Below are 23,261 nucleotides of genomic sequence, written 5' to 3'. Positions count from 1 at the left end.
GGGAACAGCTGCCAAAGATGGAACAATCCAAACAACTTATAGGCAGCCCACCCTTCAAGAAGGGTGAGAACATACTGGGCCTCTCCAGACAACAACTGCGAAGGGTCGCGAGGCTATTTACAGGCCATGCACCCAGCAGGAAACACCTGCATACGCTAGGGAAATCAGTTACCTCGCTATGTAGGGGATGCAATGAGGAGGACGAAACAACTCTTCACATACTGTGCTTCTGTGAAGCATTTAATCAAACCAGGGCAACATTCCTGGGGGAAGAGAAACCCTCACCAGAGGGTATAAGAAATCTACTACTGGGCACAATCCTGGACTTCCTTGAAGCTACAGAATTGAACCTGTGGGACTAAACATATGGGACACAATAGGACTGCTTCTTAGCAGACCACAGTGTAGGGAGCCACAAGGCACCACCCAGCGGTGGAGTTTTAGTGGGTATAGGACGAAACAGACTCGACACTGAGTCTCACACTACTGGGGGCGGCGCCGCGTAACCAGTGTTCATAAAGAATTTCTCCACCGACCCAAAAAAAAAAAAAAAAAAAAAAACAATTTTCTGATTGCACAACAGTTAAAATCTATAAGAAAGAAAAATTGGATTTTTAGACGCTTAGGTAGATTTCTTCGTGCACATATATGTATATTATCACATACATATGTATATTATGTATTTTAGTTTGTTTTATCATAATTTCATTGTTGTTGCCTTTGATTGACCTTTTAACTTCCTTTTAGCAAATTTAATATATATTTTTTGCTGAAGTTAATCATTTCATTCATATTACTCTTAAATATTTTCAGACAAGATATCTAAATTCTATTTTTTGTAACCGAGTATACTAAAATAAAACATAATTTTCAATATTTCATTGAAAGTCGCCTCCGAATAGTAGAACTGAGCTATCTGCGTTAATTGACTATTTGAAGAAACACCAAAAAAAATTTTAAAATCTTAATAAATAAATATATTTTAGCAATACGTTTTAATACATTTATAATTCAACTGGTTTTATCGAAAATACGACGAAAGGTGAACCTGGACAGCACTCCTTCATTTTGTCAGTGGCTTCCGGATCATCAGTAAACTTAATAAATACTTCATCTACCTGGAATTTATAAAAATTAAAATTTTATAATTAAAAAGTTATAACAGGTTTTTGATTGTAGACAATTTTTAAAATGTTTAACACTACGTTTAATTGTCTATCATAATAAGCAAGAAAATTTATTGAGGCAAAAAATATATGTCCAAATTATTGAAGTTATAACAAAGTTTGCTTATTAACTTACATCAAGAGTATTGGCTAAATAAATGCTATTATCAGAAAGTATTTTAGCTTCATCAAACTCTAAAGTAAGAGCTAAAGCCTTAAGCCCTAATTGCTGGACTTTTTCTCTAGTAGCTTGTACAAATGGCATAACTCTTTTCATATATTTTTTCAATTCTTCCTTTTTGGCGAATTCGGAAGATAGTGTTTTGTTATCTGGGAGAGAACCATTTTTCTGAAAATTATAAAGTAAAATACGCCTGTAGTTATTTACGTAATTACATCGGCATGTAACTTACAACGAAATGTTCCTTAAGAACGCCTAAAATGCAACTTTGCCATGTTGGGAATGATTTTGCAACCCAGATTGTGCAAATATTCGGTTTTTCAGTTGGGGGTATGTTTGCTTTTTGCTTACTTTTGGCACCTATAAATTAAATATTTTTAGATAAAAATATTTGTATTTAAAATACATACTACAGTAATAATTTTGAAACGTATAAAATCGTTAATTCTTTAGGATTTATAAAAATGGTAAATGAACTTAGTCACCTTTTATTTATCAGCCAATGCAAATTTCAATTTTTTTTCCATAATCCAAATCTATAAGTGAGGTGATAACCCCGTTTTTTACACACATTATATTTTGGAGATATAATATATGGAATATGATTTAGAGAATTATGAATATAATTTTTAAATATTCCAAGCAAATCTATAATTTTTCGATTTCTAAAAAAAAAATCTTAAAAACAAGTCTAAAAAATGTGTTCCTTATTCACTCCCTAAGAGAATTTAGGATTTTGGGTTATAATTTTAATATTTGAGTATATCAATAATGTCATAAAAAAAACTCCTATATTAAAAGTATAGGGTTCTCGCGTCGCGCATGTCATAAAATAAAGTCTCTTGTGAAGCGTACGTGTCTCAATATATTTTTCTCACTATTACTATGCGCCAAGAAAAGTGGCGAGCGCTCTTTGGGTTCTAAAATATAATTATGCTTGCTGCATAATTATGGTTTTTCTGATAGTCCAATGTGACACTCAAATTACGATACAGTTTTACCACTAACCAAAATTCTTTATTTTTACTCTCGACAGGTGTTTCGCTAACAATATTAGCATTTTCGGGAGAATATTAAAACTTATCAATTATGGGATAATTTTTGGGATAGTGCCTGCAAGAATGTCTTAAATAATTGCTCAAAAATAAATGAGTTACCTTTCAAATTTGGAGCATCTATACATTAAAGCTGTAATAGAATTAAGCTTATTAATGATTATTATAAAAATGTAATAACGCATAAATTCTGTACAAGGCATGCCGCAAATCACAATCTTTCCTGAACATCTGTAAAACATGTTGGTGCAAAAAGGCATGTTAGCTTCATAGGTCCTAAGATCTACAATGCTTTACCCGATGATCTTAGGTAAATCATTTCAGCAAATAAAGACCAAAGTGCTGGATTGCCCATACAAGCATCCCTTTGGACATTAAATTCTTATTTTTTTCTGTAATGCATTTATATTTTATCTTAGTGTTTGAGTTGTGGTTCGCATATATTTAAAATTTGAATGGAAATGTATTATTATTGAGTTATTTTTTTGTTCTTTATTTGGTTTTTTTTTGTTAATCTTATGATAAAATAATTTAATCGCCAACAAACAAAGATCCTTGATCCATATTGTTGGCAAAATATCTATAGTATTAGGTAAAAATTAAGCTGTAAGTACTTTATTGCTTATATGCACCCTGCATATGATAGCAATATATATTTTGTCACCACATATTTTTCAAACTAAAATTAGTGGTTTAAGTAATTTTACCTTTGTTCAAAGTTACTTAGTTTGTGCGCTAGACGGCGTTGAAATGACAATTTTAAAATCGCTTCATTAACTCAAAAACTGATATTTTGGAGAAATTTGGTAACATAGCAACTTTATGGAGCAAAAAATTCACATCAAAATTTTTTACTCTATAATATTAATGCATAGTTTTTATTTATATCAAACAAAAATTACATAAACAAATGCGAACATTTTTCCTTCGTAAATTTTAATGGTATACTAATGCAAATTGTCGCAGCTTAAAAAGAAACCTGGTCTCGCCGGCAAATGCGAAAAATAAAGCGAATACAGGATCTTTAATGTTTTTGTACTTTGACAAAGTTTAAATATTAGCCATATACCATATCACAATAATAACATTGCAAAAATACCAGAGAATCACGTATATTTTTTTTAATATTCTGCCTTAATAACCCTCTATGTATATGCGTATGTATATGCCACTCACAAAATATCGGCAAAAAAGTTTGGTGGTTTTTTTTTTTTTTTTTTTTTTTTTTTTTATGGTAAACACAAGCACAAGAGGAAAGTCCTATGTCACTCTTGGAGTGGTGCTTGCGCGAAGATATTTGTGGGCATTTATCTTGAATCGCTGCAGGTTGTATGCGTCGGGAAATATGTGAGGTGGAAGCCCGTTCCACAAAGAAGATGTTCTCCAGATGAATGAGTCCCGATACAGCGATGTCCTTGGGGTAGGCAGGTGGACTCGATGTTGATGAGCCGCAACTGCTAAACGCGTCCTTCTCGCCGGAACAGCCCTGGGTGGGATCAGGCCTGCCAGCTCAGAGGAGCACTTACCGTGATAATAACGGTAGAATAAACAGAGATCAGCCACCTTTCTCCTGTGCTCCAGACTATCCAGACTATTTGTCAGTTCTGGTTTGTCGATAAGACGAATAGCTCTCTTCTGTATAGAATCTAGCAGCTTTAAACTATGCTTGGGTGCAGAGCTCCAGACATGCGAGCAATACTCGAGGGAAGGGCGTATTTGAGCCTTATAAAGAGTCAGCAGCTGTTCTGGTGTATACAGTTTTTTCGTTTTGAAAAGTACTCCGAGTTTTTTGGAAGCTGCCCTGGCGATCTCTGCAACGTGGTCATGCCAGGACACACTATTGGTGACTTCGACTCCTAGAAGATGTAAAGATGATTTCATTGGCAATGTTTTCCCTGCCATAACCAGCTCCGGGCCACCAAGGTTAGTCTTCATCGTAAATACTGCAGCCTGCGTTTTTTTAGCGTTAAAATTGACCAGATTGTTATCGCCCCACTCCAAGATTGCTCTAATATCGTTGTTGGTTGAAGCTACTTGTTGCTGCCTAAGATTCTGAGAAGTTGCGGCTGTCGTTGGTTTGGCGGACTTTTCGAGGTGAGGTGATCATACCACTAGTGTTGGATTTGTTGACTTCTACATTTTTTTTATTTGCCTACTTGATACCTCATGGTTCTCGATATGATACATCAACACTATTTTTGTGACAAAAAACGTCACCATATCAAACTTTTTTTCATAGTTATAATGACCACTCGGCATGTTGATAATAATACAATATTAAGTATTTAACAATAAAGAATAAAAATGAAATCGAAAATTATACCGGCAAACAACTGGATGGATTTTCACTGTAAAAACAACTTGTCAGTGATAAGATTCAAAGTTACAGGTATTTACATAAAACTGTCAAGTATTGCCTATTAAAGCCTTCGCAACGCCGACTTAAAACAAATAGAAAAAAGGCATTTTTCATTTTAATTAACAAAAATAATGTGGCATGTGAGACGTCGTTAAACTCGTAATAAAAAATGGAATCGCATGGGGGAATGTGGCGCTGTATGACGCCAACGTTAATTCAAGTAATTATATATAAAAAAAATATTGATTAGGTATCATACAATTCAAACAATTATTATTCTAGGGATTGAAACTTTTAAGTTGCTATTATTATTGTCCCAAACAGTATGTGAAGAATAGAGGTTTGGAAATCCCATACGGTCCTGCACTGGAGAGCGTCCGTATTTCGCGTCACATTTGCAGTAATACGATTACAGAACAGTGCAATTTAGCGAAGGCACACCAAAGAGACTCCTTTTCGTTATCGATTGTTGAAGTTATTTGGAAAAAAGGTATGATTATAGAAAGTAGATTTAAAAATTGTGGAATTACGTTTATAGGAATTAAAACTTTACACTGAGAACGTTAATATACACCCCCGGCATATTTCATTACGGACTGCCTGAAAATTTTTGTTGCAAAGGCAAAGCTTTAAGTTAAAAAGAGAACGACAATGCATTTGCAAAAACGCCTCGATTATAATTTAGTTTTTTAATGTTTAATGTTTTAAGCAATATTTAATTATTAGGCATTTTATTTTTGTTACGTTCCATGAAAGGTTTAGTTGTTACCAGTTAAAAAAAAAACTTTAAATAGGAATTGTTTTAGTTCTAGTCTGGGCCAGTATATAAAAAAGACAACTAAAAGTATGTTAGTTTACTTTTGATTATATGTTCTAAACTATGTGAATTCTATAAATAATATATTTTTTGACCAAATTAAGAAACAGACATGATGACATGGATGCCAGTTTTGTCAATGTCTTAAATTTTATACGATTTGCACATGATTGAACATTTCTTACCTAGCATATAATAATTCTTCAAGTGTACTCTAAACGAGTGTGCTGCCTCCATTAAATATTCTGAAGCTTTTATTTCAATTTCGTTAATGGTTCCTATTTCCGGCCATGATGCTTTGACTATACTTGTTTTCTAAAATTTTGGGCATTTAATATAAACTTGTTCACTGAAATATATTTTTCAACCTACATTTCCAAGAAGCTCCCACACTTTTTCGGCCACGTGAGGGCAAATTGGAGCTAGTAAAATTGCTTGCACTTCAATGAACCTAAAAACGTATAATCCTGTATGCTGTTTCTACTCAACCATACTTTCATTAGTTTACAAAATAGGATTGAAACAGTGGCAGTTGATACATAAGAGCTGCGGAGTTGCAGATTCCATAATACCCATTCTTTTATGCTCGACAACACTGCCTTCAAAGCGTGGTTTTAATGGGATTAAGTAGAGTAATTATTCCTATTTCATTCAAAATGTATATAAATATGACTTTGGAGAAAATATTGATTTAAAGCAAGACAAACGTCTAGTACCTAGACGTTTCCATTAAGGACGTATTAACTTTTATTTGGTGATCGATATACTAAGTAGTTTAAAGATGCTCCGCCTGTGATCAAAATACATAACATATTGACGTACTGACTCATTTCAAACAGGCTTCCATAAGTCAACTGCCATTTTAGAACTATTAAAAATAATCGCAAAAGAATTTCAGCTTTCAATGTGTTATATAACGCCCGCATAAAATGCTTAAATATTAAACGTACCTCAGAATTAAATCAACATGCATACCATCTAAAAGAGACAGTTCCCTATATTTGTCTCTAGCTGCTTGTAACTCAAAGAAACCTACTCTTAAGGCTTCCTTGAACAGCATTTTATTGTAAAAGTCATCAGCTTCTTTAATCTTTAGGTTTATTTCACTTTCGAAAACCTTGTCGTTAAATGTGTGAGATTTGTCAGACCGTAAAGTATCCTTACTTTTTAGAATTTCCTTAACCCACTCTATGAATGTGTATAGCCTTAAGATACCAGCATCTGCGGTGGCTTCTACAAAGTTGGCATCTTCTACTGAGTCTCCGGAGTCTGCTAGACAAAGCCTAAAAATATATTGTTTTCAATCAATGTCTTATTTATTTTTGCACAGGAATCACTATAGTATTCTAAGCAATAGTTTTATTAGTTTAACGTTTTCTCAGAATAAATTTAATCCTATGGTTGGAACCTTTGGTGTGATGCTCAAATTACGAGACAGTTTTACCACTAACCAAAACTCTTAATTTTTAATCTCGAGACGTGTTTCGCTTACGATGTTAAAACTCTGTTAATGTTGAGAATAAATTTAGTTTAAAAGTACGCAAACAATGCAATTATATACAGGGTGTCTTGGTACTGAAACAGTAAAAAATATGAGCGCGTAGAAAAAATCGCTAATTATGATACTCTTTTTTCTTTGATTATGAATTATGATTCTTTTTTAAATCCTTTTACGGTGTACAAATCTTTAATAGTTTCTACATTTTAGTGATCTATAATATCAGGAGCGGATCCAAAGTAGAGAAATTTCATTGTATTGTTATAATTGTGTTAACCTACTATATTAGAAAAAAAATATTGGGGAAATGACTGTTTTACAAATTGCTGATATTCAATTATTATTTCTATAAATTAATCAAAAATTTTTATTTTTACAAATATTTAAATTCTTTTTTGTCGACATTATCTAAAACTTAAATTGTTTACGAAGATGATATCCTCCTAGTTTAAAAAAAATCTATTTTCCGAGCGCAATGTTTCGATTAGGAAATAAAAAAAGCCACTTGGGACTAGATCTGGGGAGTAAGGATGGCGGCGATTTTTTTTTTCCGAAAATGTCATTTTTTCGCTCTTTCTTCCTGAAGCCTGTCTAGTAATGATAAATAGTATACTCCTATTTAAAGATAATCGAATATTAAACTCCCCGTTCGTAGTCCACTGTAGATTATACTATAAAAACCTTTAAAAAAACGCCCGCACTAAGGGGATTTTGGATTTATTGATTTTTATCTTTCCATACAATATATTTGTTTATAATAAAAAAAATCAAAGGCAAAGTAAAACAAAATGTACAGATATACTAGTGGTCCTTCTAAAGAAGAGAGCCAAAGTTACACAAGTAAAAAAAAGAATTTCGAAAAACCATATTATATATATATACACGGTGTCCATTTAATATCGCGATGTTCGATTGCTACTAAATTTTGAAAAGGAAAAAATCTTTAATAGAGGGAATGTTAATTGAATTGGAGCGGCTACTTTTTAAAATTAGTTTGGTTGATACAGGGTGTCCCAAAAAAGCGTGGTACATATATATTTTTTTAAACGCAACCACCTATTTTTTTTTTCTGAAATGGGAGTCTCATTTGACTCTCTCTCTAACCCTAAAATTATTTTGCCCTAAAATGCGACGTTGCCTAGTTATTAAGAATTAAAAGAAATTTTCGAGAAAGTCAATGTTTCACTTAAATATTAATGTTAGATGCAAAAGATAGTATCAAAGACGATAACTGCAGTGATGGCAAATCTATCAGGCCAGTCACGTTAGCGGTTCCAAAATGCTGAATAGGCCGCCAGACGCTGGGATATGTTTGTTGATTTTTCGGGTCTTGACGTGGTTCAGTCAGTTACATACAGTTGTTCTTTGATATTTGCCTTTAATACGCCTGTAATATTTTACATAAAATTTGATTTAAGTAAAGTATGTTAAAACTAATTTTTGTGTTTGTCTTTTAAAACGAAGTAAAATCTACCAAAATCTATCATTAATATTTACCACCAACGTTTTTTATTTTTTTGAAAAATCTATGATCCCTTAGCTAGAGTCCTTGGCTAAGTTGATTTTATCTTTCGAAATTCGAAAATTTATTTATTTTTTATACGGGGTGATCGTACAAAATCGTTACTCAAATAATGATATTTTCAATTCAATTTTGCGCTATTGTTTTAAATGGGACACCCCGTATCTAGTAACTCGTTTTGATAGAACATTCTTTTATCTTTAATTTGATACCAATAAATTTGCCATTATCTCTAACTGTTTTCTCAAAATTTGTTCTTAAAGGAAAAATTACATATTTTTTTCAGAGGCATTACAACGTTTAATTTTACTTGAGAATTTTTAGAGTATACTGGAAGCGTAAATATAAATACTTAAGTGAAACATTGATTTTTGTGAAAAATTCTTTGAATTCTTAATAACTAGGCAAAGTCGCATTTTAGGGTAAAACTGTTTTAGGGTTAAAGAGGGAGTCAAATGGGACTCCCATTTCGGAAAAAAAAATAGGTGGTTCTACTTACAAAAAAAACATTCAAATTATGTACCACGCTTTTTTGGGATACCCTGTATCAACCAAATTAATTTTAAAAAGTAAAAAGTTTTCTCGAACGTAATTAACATCCCCCCCTATTAAAGATTTCTTCCGTTTAAAGGTTTAGCCGCAATCAAGCACCGCAATATTAAATGGACACCCTGTATATACAGTGCTTTCATGTATGTCAAAACGAACCACCCTTAATAACTTCTTAAAAAAAGCCAATCTAGATATACAGGACGTTTAATTTTATATTTGACAATGTTCTGTCAATCACCTCCTCACCTACAGCTAACCTCATCTTTATATGTTAAATGGAAATCCCCATCATGTGACACATCACTGTAAGCAGCATTACGATGTCTATTCAACAGTACTAAAAAAAAATTAAATTGGTTGACGTACCAGCGAATAGTCACCAAAAACTCTGAATAATGGATATTTTATCAACGTCATACTTTGGTATGTCAAATGTCATATAATGTAAGATAATCCTTTAGTGTGATTGGTTAGATGATGTTTGGTGAGATTTAATGCTACTGATAATGGTACGCCTACTGTGATGAAATATAAAAAAGTACCTATTTCCGTGGTCTAACCAATAACCTAATTAATGTTTTGATATTGGTACCTATTATGAAAATAGCCAAATATGTTTACCACAAGCACATCCAGGCGCATTTTTTAAGAATTGAAGATAAAACATCTTGTTTCGATCGAATCTTGTATAAAGTATTCCTTGTAATGGTTCTAATGGACGTTACATTGGTCAGACTAAACGGAGGATTACTCAAAATAAAAATGATTGTCGCATAGCCAAAAAATCTTGCGCCTTGGCAGTTCATTTTTTGAATAAAAAAACCATCAATTTGATTATTATGCTGTCACTATAATGCATTCTAAGGCAATTATCATAAACGTCTGTTTATGGAAATAGTTCATATCAACAATGACAATAAATCTATTAATTCTAAATTTGAAATAGACCAACTGAGTGTCAAATTTTGTAATTTAATAAAATGATGTCAACTTTTTGTTAAATTTAAGGTATTCCTTTTATTTAAAAAAATGATAGATAGATATGTATTTATATATTTTTTATTGTTAAAACTGTTTTACTGTTTAAAAATGCAACCGGAGCATTAAAAGTGGAGTGAGAGTCTCAATAACGGTGAAACTGTTGCTCCATTTGGAAACGATTTTCAATAATATGGATAGCATGTAATGTATAGATTCCGTTTATTCTCCCGATGGAGTTGGATTTTATTAATATTCTTATACTGTTAATACTAACAGTAATGAATTAAATAAAATTAAAAACCTGAAGTCTTTTTATTATTATTAGTATTTATTTCGCTGCAAACTTCTAATTTAAATATTGTACAGGGTTCCATTCCATTAACATTTTACAAATTTAAATCTTTTTTATTTCGGATGATAATTACTTACCTCATTCCATCGGCACTAAATTTCTTTAAAGCATCGCTCAGAGTTAAGAAGTTGCCTTCGCTCTTACTCATTTTGGCAGAGTTTAATAAAAGATGGCCGTTAGCTCTGATTCCCATTGGCCACTTGCTCTCATCATTAGGCCAAATAGCACAGTGATTATAAATAAAGTAGGTTAAATGGTTTTGCACCAAATCTTTGCCTGATACACGAACATCTACAGGATACCTGAAAAAATTATACAGAATATGTTAACAAATTATAAAGATTATGAAATTAATGTATTTACCAGTATTCAAACTCTTTTTTCATAATATCCAATGTCTCTTTCTTGATTTCACAATTAGCGGGATATGCGGCATCTTTGAAAAATATATAATCCCAGACTTCTGGTGTCAATTGTTCTGCTTTAATACCTAAAGCGTTTGGTTTGTTACCTCTAAAGGTACCTCCCTAAAGTTATTTAAAGTGGGTTGTTTTAAACATGCTTGCTCAATAAAAAATAGAATAAAAACCTGTAGAAGATGTGCCACAGTATAATATGCGTTATAAATAGTGGAATCTGAAAGAGATTCGATCAGCCATTTTGTATCCCATGGTAACTTGGTGCCAAGGCCATATGTCCTAGAACAAGCATGTTCATGTAACCAATCAATACAACCCTGGAAATTTTTTCTAACTTCTTCATGGTAAGTATTGATTTTGTCTAAAGCCTTAAAAACCTAAAAATATTATGTTATTACCGGGTTAGCACACTAATTAATTAATCAGCAGTACTTGTTTTTTCCAGTTTTCTTCACCATAATCCAGATACCACTGGTCACAGAGAGCAACCACGCATTCGTCACCCGAGCGAGAAATTACAGTTTTTTCAGGTTCGTAATAAATGACGGCTTCGTTGCTGTCCACCATGGATTTTTGAAGTTGTTTCTTTATGTCTTGTATCTTTTTGCCCTTAAATTCTCCTACTAGCATTACCTAAATTGAACATCCAATTAACATATGTATGTATTAATATTAATAAACGCTGACACCCACCCCATCATAAAATCCTTTAAGATAAACCATTTCTTTCGCTTGCACTAATTTATCCTTGTCATTTTGACTTTGAATTTTTAGATTTTCACAGGCAGTTACAGCTGAAAGATTACCGAATTCTGGAACCTCTACGATAGGTATTGGATCATAGGGAAGTACCATTTCATCTTTGATGTTGTATTTTTCTCTAAATGCCTATTAAAATACAAATAAGACTAAGAAATAAAAAACGAGTAAAAGAATATGGGCCAAAAATTGCTTGTTGGCAATCGTTTCCGATATGTAGGAAAATATAAAAAGTGTTACAATTTACTCTGTCTACAACACTTATGTTTAAAGTAATTTTTCTCGGCAAAAGGAGTATATAAAATACCAATTTTATTATTTTTTTAAATAAGGACCTAATTTTTTTAATTTTATATTTGAAAATAAATATTTATTGTTTAAAATTATATACAGCTTAAATATTTTCACCAATATTTCATGCAAAAAAGAGCCATAATGCGGTTTTTTTTCAAAGTACCCCTTACCCTTGGCACATTATGAAATTATGAAAGGTCTACTAAGAAAGAAAATTTTAAATATTTAGTCCACTTTTTAAAGAATCTACAATACTTTCCCACTTAAAAATTACCATTGAATTAAAAGAATCTTGAAATAAGTGTAACCAAGATTTCAAAAAAATATATTTATTAATAAGAAGGTGGCGGGAACACTTTTAAAACAATAAATAGACGAGATAAACTAAATATTCAAAATACTATTAACATTTAATAAAATTTACGAAATTATATTATCTATAACTTTTAAGTAGTTGCGTGGTAATCAGGAATATGATTTTGTTTGGTTGAAAATTGGTGCACCAATCGAGATGTATATAATATAGATTTTATATATACATCCTTTCTTTTCTTACTGAATGTGTTCTTCATTTTATTTTGACTTGTTTGTTTTATCTTTTTTTATGTTTTATCGATATTATTAAGTTATTACCTAATTTCATACAATTATTAGATAAAACGTGTCCACCAGTCGACTAGGTCTGTAGGCTTTATTTTCAGCAGTATTTTAGTGTTTCCGCTTTTGCTTTTAATGATTTTTGCAAAATAGGTTAAATTATTCTAATGTTTATAGAGAAGTCTTTATGAAGTGTTTATGAGAGTCCATTTTATGTAAAAAATAATGAAAACAATTTAGTTATGTGTTCAATTTTTTAAATGCAAACCGACTATTGATACATGGCGTTTTTTGTGACTTATGTGTTTCAGTGATTTTTTCAATTTTGGTTACGACTATTTCAAAGTATTCCAATAAAAAGTAATAATATAATGGTTTACTAGAAAAAAGTATTGTAGTGTCTTAAAAACTGGTATAAATATTTAAATTTTATTCCGTAGTAGACCTGTCACTACTTAATCATTTTTAAAAAATGCTCGCAATCAGTTAAAATTTTATAGGAATGTTTAAATCCGAGTGTGTCACAATACATGATACAGAGCATGTCTACAGAGGTAAACAAATATGAAAAAAACTTGGATAATTACCTGTCATTAGATCAGAGGTAAAACAGAAATTTGCTTCAAATGAGGGCAAGTGCTGAAGAAATTGCAAATGAGTTTAATGATTTTTTTAAAAGTGCAGTACCAAGTATGCTCAAGACTGTAAATAAACTTCCCTTCTAATATAACAGTTTCTTGGCGGCATAGGGGCCGTCAAGAAAAATTAAATTAAGAACAAACATAGTAATGGAATAGCTGAAATCCAGACAAGAATAGCTGAAAACAGACTTAAATTTTTTAGTATTTTATTATCATATGTAGGCTTCTAAAATTAAAGCCTTACTGGACATTTTAAGAGTAATGGTTATCGTTCCGCTTTCTACTTGACAACTAAAAACCGAAACTAATTTTATATAAATACATTGGAGTATCCTTTTTTTTTTAAATATATTTCGGACTTTTTATAATTTGAGAAAAGCAGCACACAAAATGTTTTATGTCTTTCTCTAATACTTCAGTTGATCGATTTTAATAGTTTTAATTCTGATTGCTGAGTAATGATAATAATAATACTAGAGTTATTTAAACTATTTTTAAACAACCATGTGATACACCATAATTTTTCATTTTTTTTTGTTGACTAATTATGTTCATTTTAATTATAAAATAATTTAACTGGAGCGAAAAATTAACATTTTTTATAAATATCGATTAAAAAATATATATAATATACTCACATACAGGGTTTATAAAATTCGAATAAACAACCGTGAAACGACTTTTTTCTACTTCTGTTTTTCTAGAAGTAGAAAAAGAGTAAAAAAGAAAAATGAGTTTTTTTGCATGCTTTTCTAGAATCTTAACTTTTTGCGGTTTAATTTAATATTAATTTACAGTCTATATTTAGTATATTGTAAGTAAAATAACAATAATCTTATCATAAATCAAAGACTATAATTAAATATGAAGGTGTATTAAATATATACACTAGTCCAGTTTATGATTAATCATTCTTTTTTTGTTCTGTTGAATATGAAATTAAATAAATTGTTACCTGCTTCTTCTTTAAATCTTGTAAGGCAGCATAGTCATCAGGGGAATCAGAAGGTACACTAGTAACAACTCCAGTGCCTTTATTATCCTTGATTGTTAGCATGGGAAGAGCATAAATTTTTTCATAATTTGTTTTTGGAGATTTAAGAGCACATCCAAGAAGATCCTAAATAAAATATAATAAGTTTCTATAAAATATCAAGTTTCATATCGAACAGAATATTAAGTTATTAAGAATATTAATATTAAGTATTCTATCAATTTGGGTATATGCCCCAAAATGTAAGGATGTTCAAAATAACATACCGAACCTAAAACTTCAGCAATAACATCAAAATTTCCTTCAACTTCCGTAAAACCTTGGAAGCACATATTCCTCGCAGATCTTTTGGTGCAGACAAATATTTCACCCTTAACAGTTTCAAATGCGATATATTTTATATCTGGATGCAACCAACAGTTAGTTTGCCCATACATGGTTTCAGGACGTAAAGTTGCTGCTACCAAGTAGATAGGTTTCTTTGAAAATGAGCTAAAAAATACAAGCAACTTGTAGCATAATGAATATAAAGAAAAGCTAAGAAATAGCAATGAAAACTCTGTACATGTTTCACGATGTGTTTAGATATTGAAAAAATATAATTATCCATCCATATGCTTAAAAACGCATTTGAATACCTTTCAGACAAAAGTAGCCGAATAGCAGAAGTAAGAATTTATTTGATTATATTTTAACTTACCTTAATTTCTCAGGAACTGGATCAAGAACCCTCATTTTAATTAATGTATATTCCTGAGGACCAACGCCTTCACCAGATGATCGATCATGGTCCATACAAGGTTGCCCATCTTTTTCTGAGTAGATTGTATATCTTTTGCCAAATTCAATTTTGTTTCTTTCTTTAAGTCTTAAAAATTGCCAACGGACGAAGGAGTCATAAAACGGGTTGACATCTGTAGTTATGAATGTCCTTCTCCAGTCTACCTATTTAACAATGAGAACCACTTAAAAGGCCACAAAAGTATCTATAAATATTACACTAAAAGCTTTATTTTTAACTATATATCTGAAAAGGCAAATAGTTATTGATTTATTTAAACCAAAAAGTATATATCTACATTTAGATGGAAAACGAGAATAGTAAGGTACCAACAGCACAAAATCGAAATATCTAAGATAATACAATAACTCATAATTCAAATAAAAAAAACTTACGTGAATTCCAAAAGCATCTAAATCCCTAACGGCCAAAGGAGGAAAATAATCTAACCAATAATCAGCTTCAGCAAACTTTTTTATCTCTTCACTTTTCATTCCCATGCTTTCCATTATTTGCCACTGGTATTTAGCAGATCCAGCTTTTGCAACTGCTTTACTCTAAATTGAACTTTTAGTCTTTCATCCTTTAAATTTTGCTAATTTACCTTTTTTCCTTTGCTTTTGTCTTTGGGTACTCCATCACTTTCCTCCTGAACATTTACTTCTTCTTCTTCTTTGGGAAATTGAGGAGGACAACCAAAGAGCTCCATTTCTCGTTTAAGTTTGTCGGCACAAGCCTTTATTGGCATGCCAGTGCAATGGAAACCAAAGGGAAACAGAACATGCTTACCTTTTAGGCGATGATATCTAGAAATAAATGATTTGTTCATACTATTATTAAGACATCTGAAAACATAAACTGTGTATCTAAATTCTCCACTTGTCGAAAATGACATTAATTATTCATTAGTAATATGTTAGAAGGGAAAAGGGGCTGTATTTAAACTTTGATGGTAGGAAAAAAAGGTTCTTACAATTCTCTGAACGGACACTCGTTAGCCAGCCGGTTTTCTGCTGCATTTCTTGATGTATTAAATTCGAAGGAAGAACAGTTTGAGGTAAAGGATAAAATTCAGTTGAAAATTGACATTATATAAAATAAAATATAAGTGTAATAAAATATGTGTAAATAAGTAAAAATATAAGTGTAAATAAAAAAAATAGTAATATAATATACAACACTATATGTGTTGTATATTAAATATAAAAATAGAAAACAAAATTTCTGTTCATTTTATGTGAAATATCCCAGTCAGTATAGATAGTTTAGACATAAATTGTTTAAGCAATGATAGAATTATTCAAATATAAAAATCTTACTAAAATAAATTCACCGTAATTTAATGAAAATTGAACATTCCGGCGGCTAAATAGGGTATGAAATTCATCTATTTTTCTAAAAAAAATTAAACCAACTATTGTATAAATGATATATATGAAGTAGACATAGTTTAACAAATGGCTTTAATAAATTAATATTTTTTGCCCAACGATGCCAAAAATGATTAATTATTTAAAGAACTTGTCAATGCAATGGTCAAGTCGAGCTATAGAAGATAAATTGGTTCCAAATATGAATTTAAGACTTCCAAGGTTAAAAGTGACCAGGACTAAGAGGAAATACGTCGTTGGGGCCATTCCTTATAGGAAATAGGCGCCGACTAATAAGAAATGACTAGATTTTGCAAAAACAATTATTTCTAATAATACAATCTATTTCTTCAAAAAAATATGTAAATTGTATGTGTTACTAGGCAAAAAAAATCCATGTAGTTGAAGCAATTATTGCAATTACTTGAGAATCGTATACCATTCTTCTCCAAAACCAGAACCGTTTACCAAAAGTAGATTATTTAGAAATCAGAACATCAAACATATGTGGTTGAAAACTAAGGAAATTAATTAAAAGGTTAACTTCTAAAGGATTTAAATTAAACTTTTTTCTGCTGGCAAACGACATATGCTGCGTTCTATATTCTGGTTGCTAGATATCGATCTAGCGCTAGCTTCACAGATATGAAAAAATATCTAGAAAAACAACACAAAATGGCAACATCGGATACGTGCATTCTAAACATATAAGTATTCTATGTTGCAAAGTTGCTTTTTTTTCATTATCTTTTTTGTCAGAAATCTTTTTGAAAAGTCGATTTGATATCATTGTCTGAAAGATGGTGAACTCAAACAACCTCGCCTATGGCCAACCTCGTCAATGTTCTAAGATTGGAACCTTTGGTGTGACAGTCAAATTACGAGACCACTAATACAAACTCTTTATTTTTACTCTCGACACTAATGCTAGCATTATGTTAGCACATGCTAACATCGTTAGTGAAACACGTATCGAGGGTAAAAATAAAATGTTTTGGTTAGTGGTAAAACTGTCTTGTAATTTTTATGTGGTTGAACTATGGTCCCAACAAGAGAAATTGAACTTTCCACAGGTAGATCGTCAGATTGCGAAATGGCAATTTCTCACCAACTATCTGTTGGACTAGACCACTATATGTAACTCTCAGCTGGCTGAGAAGGCAAGAGTCCTTTTGAACCAAGATCAGTAGCGTTGTTTTCTGAAAAACATGATGCTAATTAGTCGATAAGAGCTACTTTTAATGTTATTCTGTTGTCTTTACCTATATTTTATTGTGAGGTTTATTTGAAAATGATACAAAAAAACAACATAATAGGTTATTGGTGGAGGCAACTATACTAACAAATGACTTCCACTCATAAGGAGCTGATTTTCTCCAAGAGAATACTGTTGTTGGCGACCACGCAAAAATCTGACCATAGTGAATTTTCTGAATAATAAACCTCCATTAGAAAAGGTTACAAGCGGCTTCCATAAGACCATATCATAGAAACTGCCAACAACAGCTGTAAAAACAAAATGCTTAAGTACTTACTTACCTAAAAGGCAAGAGTAATTGAGTAAGCTCAGTCTAAAGCTTAGGCCCAGAAAGTAAGCATTTGTTTAAGGATAACTCAGACAAATTTCCGCAGAGCCCCTTCGCACCCTTAATTTTACCCAACAATGAGGAATATAATACGCATTTTGTGAATTGATTGCAGTAGAAACCAATTGGATGTACCCTTATTACAAATATTCATTCATAAATTCTATACAGGATATTGTTGATAAAGATTTGGATTTTTTCGCTTGAAGTTCGAGATTTCCTGGAAAGGAAAAGTCAAGTTAATCAAAAAAACAATTATACAACAAATCATCCGATTTTGCTTTAATAAGTGGTTTCCAGAGAGTTTTTAGAATCAAAGTGTGATGCCTAAAACCACATTTCTCAACAGTATGAGTAGAACTACAATTTATGTAAAAACGATTCGCTTTGGCAATAGTGTAACATTCATTAGTGTTTTGATAAAAAATCATGACATTTAAAAATAGAATATTGTCCTACTTACAACATGAATTAATACTATTCGAAGCGATAGATTTATAATCTCTTTAATTTATTTATTAAAATACATTTTACAGAGTTAAGATAAGATCTAAAAGTGACAATAATAATAAGTTTAAATCTAGGAAAGTATTTGATGACACAAAATTAAAATAATCAAGCTCTGCACAATACTTGTTAATAGGGAACAAGATTCTATTGACTGGATAATGAAGTAAATAAGATTCTATAGTACAAAAAATGCAAGAGGAATTGGTTGTGAGTGTGGCGAGTCGGGTAGGAGAGGCATAGAGGTAGAGGTAGGGAGGTAGAGGTAGGTAAGTAGACGTATATGAATTTTAAAAGTTGCCAGACACTCAGAGCTCTTAATACAATAATTTAAATCTTGTATGAAAGGCCAAGATAAGACATTGTCACTTATTAGTAAGATTTATTCCTGCATTATTAAAAATTTTACATCCTGTTAATAAATGCTAAAATATGGTTAGCCCTATTAATCATTTCCAATGCCAATGCCATTAGCCTGGCACTATTAAAAAATAATGTCAATATTTCTTTGCAGCGTCAATACTATCTTATGATTTTAAACTGCAATAATTAATTTAAGGTCATCTGTAGATAATAAGAATCCATTAAATAACATTTGAGTGAAATGTCAACATCATTTATAAATAAAATAAACAAGAAGTGGCCCAAATGGGACCCCTGGGCAACCTCTGATATTGCATTAAAAACAAATGATTGACAGTGTTAGCTTGTTGCAATTTATCACACAGATAGAAAGCTATCCAGCTCAGTGGACACCAGACAGACCATAATAAGAAAGTTTTTTCAGCAACAAGACATGGCTGACCTTCTCAAAGGCTTTGTTAAAGTTGGTGTATATTGCATGAGTTTCATGAAATGAAGTTAGAAAAAAGATACCAAGTTTGTATCAACAGGAATGTCCAAGCATAAAACCATATTGCCTAACCATATTTAATTCCTTTTCTATTTCAAGATATGGTTGGTGATTATTTAGACAATGTACTAAAGAAAAAAATATTGTGAATAAGTTGGCTATATCAAAACCCAGTTCATCTTTAAAATCTTTAAAATGTATAACCTTTGCTAGAAACAGTGCTAGAACTAGATCTAGAGTGCACAAAATTTCAAAATTATTTTTTTTTTAATATTTTGAACATATTAATTAATAATGTCTTTTGAGCAAAATATATTAATTTATGAAATCAAAATACATATCAATTAATTTAATAAATAAAGTGCTAAAAAAGATTGAAAGTAAATTTATTATATATATTAATAAATAACTAATGACAAAAGTGAATTAAAAAAAAAAGCAAATAAACTTATCACCTAAGAAACTAAGGTATAAAATTATGTTTTACTACTTTCAAAAATTGAAATTTGTGGGTTATGTTATTCTAGTAATGAGATGTCGATGTTGATTTAAAAATTGTAACAAAATGTGCCTATATCGATGTACAGCAATAAACTTTATTAAAAAAAAAATTATCTATTGAAATATATCTTGCTCAAAGGATCAATATTTATGATTTGATAATATTCATTCAATACATGTCAGGAGGCAAAAGTGGACAGACTTGAGAAGTATAGGCCAATTAGCTTATTTTCAGTTTTCTCAAAAATATTTGAGAGGTCATTCTGACACAGACATTAGTTTTCTAGAATGTAATAAAATTTTAACTAATAGACAATTTGGATTTAGAATCGATCGATCAACTGAAGATGCCATAATATCTTTTATCTACTTTCAATACAATAAATTATACACTATGGAATTCATGGAGAAGTTGGAGAGTTACTTAGCTAGGAAGTCCCAGGCAGTGATGGTATTACTTTTTCAGACTGGACATCTATAAGGGTAGGAGTACTACAATGTAGTGTGCTTGGGCCTATTCTTTTTTTAGTGTTTATAAATGATCTACCCCTGAGTACAAACAGAAATTATATTAAACTTTTTGCTAATGATACCTCTGCTATTATAAGTGAGCATGATTATGGATCACTGTGCACATATGCAAATCAGTGTGGGAGGGATATTGGTGAACAGTGTATTAGAAATGGTCTTTCCCTCAATAGCACAAAAACCAACTTTTTAGTTTTCACAGTAATTAGAATTAAGCAGGGTTTTAGCCTACTTCTTAAGAATAAACAAACAAGCTTTATACAAAAAGATTCCACCAACTTCTTGGGAATTACAATTGATCAGCACTTATCTTGGAACAACCACATTCAAAGCATATGCTCTAAAGTCTAAATTGAGTAGCAGGAACTTTGCCATATTACAACTTAGGCAATATGTGGATAAGGTAACATTAAAAATATTTTATTTTTGCTGCCAATCAATATTAACATTTATGGATTATTGGTTTGGAGAAACTCCACTAATATCAGTGCCGTTTTTGTATACCAAAAAATAATTCTCAGGACAATGTTTTCTTTGTCTTTTAAGGAAACTTGCCGTAATAGTTTTAGCTCTGAAAGAATTCTAACAGTTGAAAATCTCTATATCTATCTGTTTTTAAAAATTTGGATCAACTTCAAAATATTAGTGTTTATTTATAGTGATATAAATAAATACTCAAGAAGACCATCAGAGAATCTATACATACCAGCAGCCAGGTTAACACAAGGTCAAGAAGGAGCTAGTATATCTTTAACAATTTTTAGCCATTTGCCCTCCAACTTAAAGGATATCCAAAATATCAAACTTTTTAAGATAAATCTGAGATAAACATTATATTCTCATGGTAAGTTTTTTGATTGTACTGTGTTACAATTATATTAGATGTGTTATTATTATGTAGTTTTTTTTTAATGTTTATATGTTGGTATACTTGTTTGTTTCCCCAACTATTACTTTCAAATTACTTTACTCATAATGACAATTTCAATACATGTATTTTTATTTTTATGGAATAAACAAATAATAATAATAATAGTATTTAATTTTGATGATAGTAAAAAAGATACCCACAATTTTCTGTATGAACACAGCTTCTGCTGCACTATAAGCTGTACCAGATTGGAAAGAACCAAAGACTTAAGGAAAAGAAATTTTGACACTAATTAAATTAAGAATTGACACCATAAAACCACATTGCTAGATGTAGTATTGATTTAGTAATTTAGTAGTAATAGTTGTTAGCATATTAAATATTAAAAGAGAATAAAAAACATTTTGTCCATTTGATGTGAAATTTCTTAGTTGACAGTAATCTAGATAGTGAGAACACATTGTTTAACAGACATAGTATATAGAGTATTTCATTGAAAAAAGATGAAATTTAGATTATATATCCAGAAGACTTATTTTTTTTAGTACTAGGCACTGAACTCCACATAACATCCAGAGCATATATCAGTCTTAAAAGTTAATTAAAAATTTATTTTTAACAACTCATCCTGTATGTCTTTTGTTTGAAAAGAATTAAAACATCATGCACAATAGAAAATTTGTATTTTTTGCCTAGAAGACCAACTCCATTTAACATCTGCAATATACAAGACATGCAGCCCAAAGTAAATTCAATATTGGCCTTATATGTATGCATGATGTCACTCATATAAGTCCACCATGGCAATCAATATCTAGTAAGGTAGATAACCTATCTTTACAACCAAATAGGACACAGTGTACCTGTACTTGTATTTTAGAACTTACCTGACAGCAAATTCACATTTGGACAATGAAAAAGTATGTCCCAAATGTAACATTCCATTCATATAAGGATAAGGAAATGTGCAGAGAAACTTTTCATCATTAGACTTCTTTTCCTCTTTTGGGGCATCAAACTCATGAATTTTTTCATTTTTCCATCGCTCCTGCACTTCTGCCTCAATCTTTTGAAGATATTCTACTTTAAAAGTACCTTTTCTTTCAACATTAGCCTGCAGGATAGAGATTTTAAGTCAATTTACATTGAACTATTTACCCTATTGCATCAGATTTTTAAATAAGGGTGACTGTTTCGATATGATCAAAGAATTAAAGACAGAAATTGAAAAACATGTAATAATGGAAGATATTAATGTTTGCATCTGATAAAATTGATTAAAAAATGTTGGTATAAACTTACCATATTTTTCTTTTTTTTTAAGTTTTGTCTATAATAATTTGTAGACTAGCTTTTTATTGCTATCAATTTAAAGAATGGACTCTTTTGTGAATTAGCAGCATTCACCTAAAAATTACGAAATGCAGATCATAACCCTATAATTATACAAAAATCAAGAAAAAAACATATAATTTGAAAAAATACATACAGAACACGTCCGAGTTTCACAAAAGCAGCACTTCGGTCTTCGTGTATCTTAACCTCAATTTTGAAATTTCTGTTTTAAGCGGCTTTTACACGCAAGCGATTTGACTGTGATCATTTCACTACGATGCTATTCCACCTGGAACTAGTCATACATGCTGACAATTTGAAAACTTGAAATGGCCATATATTAGCAACGAAAAACTGACTGAAAAAACGAAAAAACAGTTTCTCCAAAACGAAGGGGGATATTATATTATCCCTTGGAAAGGATGAGATACACCTCTAAAATCTTTAATAGAAAGATGGGTCGAGTGACACATCATCTTGAAGCTTTAGAAAAATAGTTTCTAATGATACCATAGAAAGACACATTTCAGAAAATTCTTTGTTTATCAAGGAAAACAATAAGTTACAATTATTGATATTTTTTATTATTATTTAACCCTTCATTAGTCGCGCGGATGACACTGGTCACCCACGCCTCATTAGTCTAATACTGCATTTCATTGGTAGGATTTATCACGCGAGCTTCTATGTACCTTCCTACAAGTGATTTAGGTACGTGTATCATTTATTAATTATTAGTTGT

At 31.0% G+C, this 23,261-nt stretch overlaps 1 protein-coding gene across 2 annotated transcripts; it reads right to left on the bottom strand.

The window, feature by feature from the left end:
* Positions 1 to 962: 962 nt before the first annotated feature.
* LOC126738597 (leucine--tRNA ligase, cytoplasmic) lies at positions 963 to 22,735 on the bottom strand. 2 transcript variants are annotated; one of them, XM_050444001.1, is made up of 19 exons: positions 22,674 to 22,735; positions 22,487 to 22,591; positions 22,072 to 22,298; positions 15,573 to 15,774; positions 15,364 to 15,525; positions 14,888 to 15,132; positions 14,454 to 14,679; positions 14,149 to 14,313; positions 11,596 to 11,790; positions 11,335 to 11,535; positions 11,073 to 11,279; positions 10,847 to 11,010; positions 10,561 to 10,785; positions 6,529 to 6,861; positions 5,951 to 6,029; positions 5,764 to 5,893; positions 1,580 to 1,707; positions 1,303 to 1,515; positions 963 to 1,118 (listed from the first exon to the last, which is right to left on the bottom strand). In XM_050444001.1, exons 2-19 carry the CDS (start codon positions 22,487 to 22,489, stop codon positions 1,005 to 1,007), a joined length of 3,219 nt encoding a protein of 1,072 aa, XP_050299958.1. In that variant the 5' UTR covers positions 22,490 to 22,591; positions 22,674 to 22,735; the 3' UTR covers positions 963 to 1,004. The 2 variants fall into 2 exon arrangements, with proteins under 2 accessions (XP_050299958.1, XP_050299959.1); XM_050444002.1 differs by lacking the exon at positions 22,674 to 22,735 and having other exon boundaries at positions 22,487 to 22,641.
* Positions 22,736 to 23,261: the final 526 nt, after the last annotated feature.

Source organism: Anthonomus grandis, chromosome 7 (genome assembly GCF_022605725.1).
Source record: "Anthonomus grandis grandis chromosome 7, icAntGran1.3, whole genome shotgun sequence".
Lineage (NCBI taxonomy): Eukaryota > Metazoa > Arthropoda > Insecta > Coleoptera > Curculionidae > Anthonomus > Anthonomus grandis.
Note: the sequence above shows the minus strand (reverse complement) of the source record. Positions and strands in the feature narration are given on the sequence as shown.

What these genes read in the sequence shown, in the direction of transcription:
- LOC126738597 (XM_050444001.1), bottom strand. An exon ending in TTTAGTGCCGATGGAATGAG is followed by an intron (nt 6,862 to 10,560) that starts GTAAGTAATTAT and finishes ATATATTTTTAG; the next exon opens with GCTTTGTCTAGCAGACTCCG. An exon ending in TGTGGGAGCTTCTTGGAAAT is followed by an intron (nt 5,894 to 5,950) that starts GTAGGTTGAAAA and finishes CCAAAATTTTAG; the next exon opens with AAAACAAGTATAGTCAAAGC.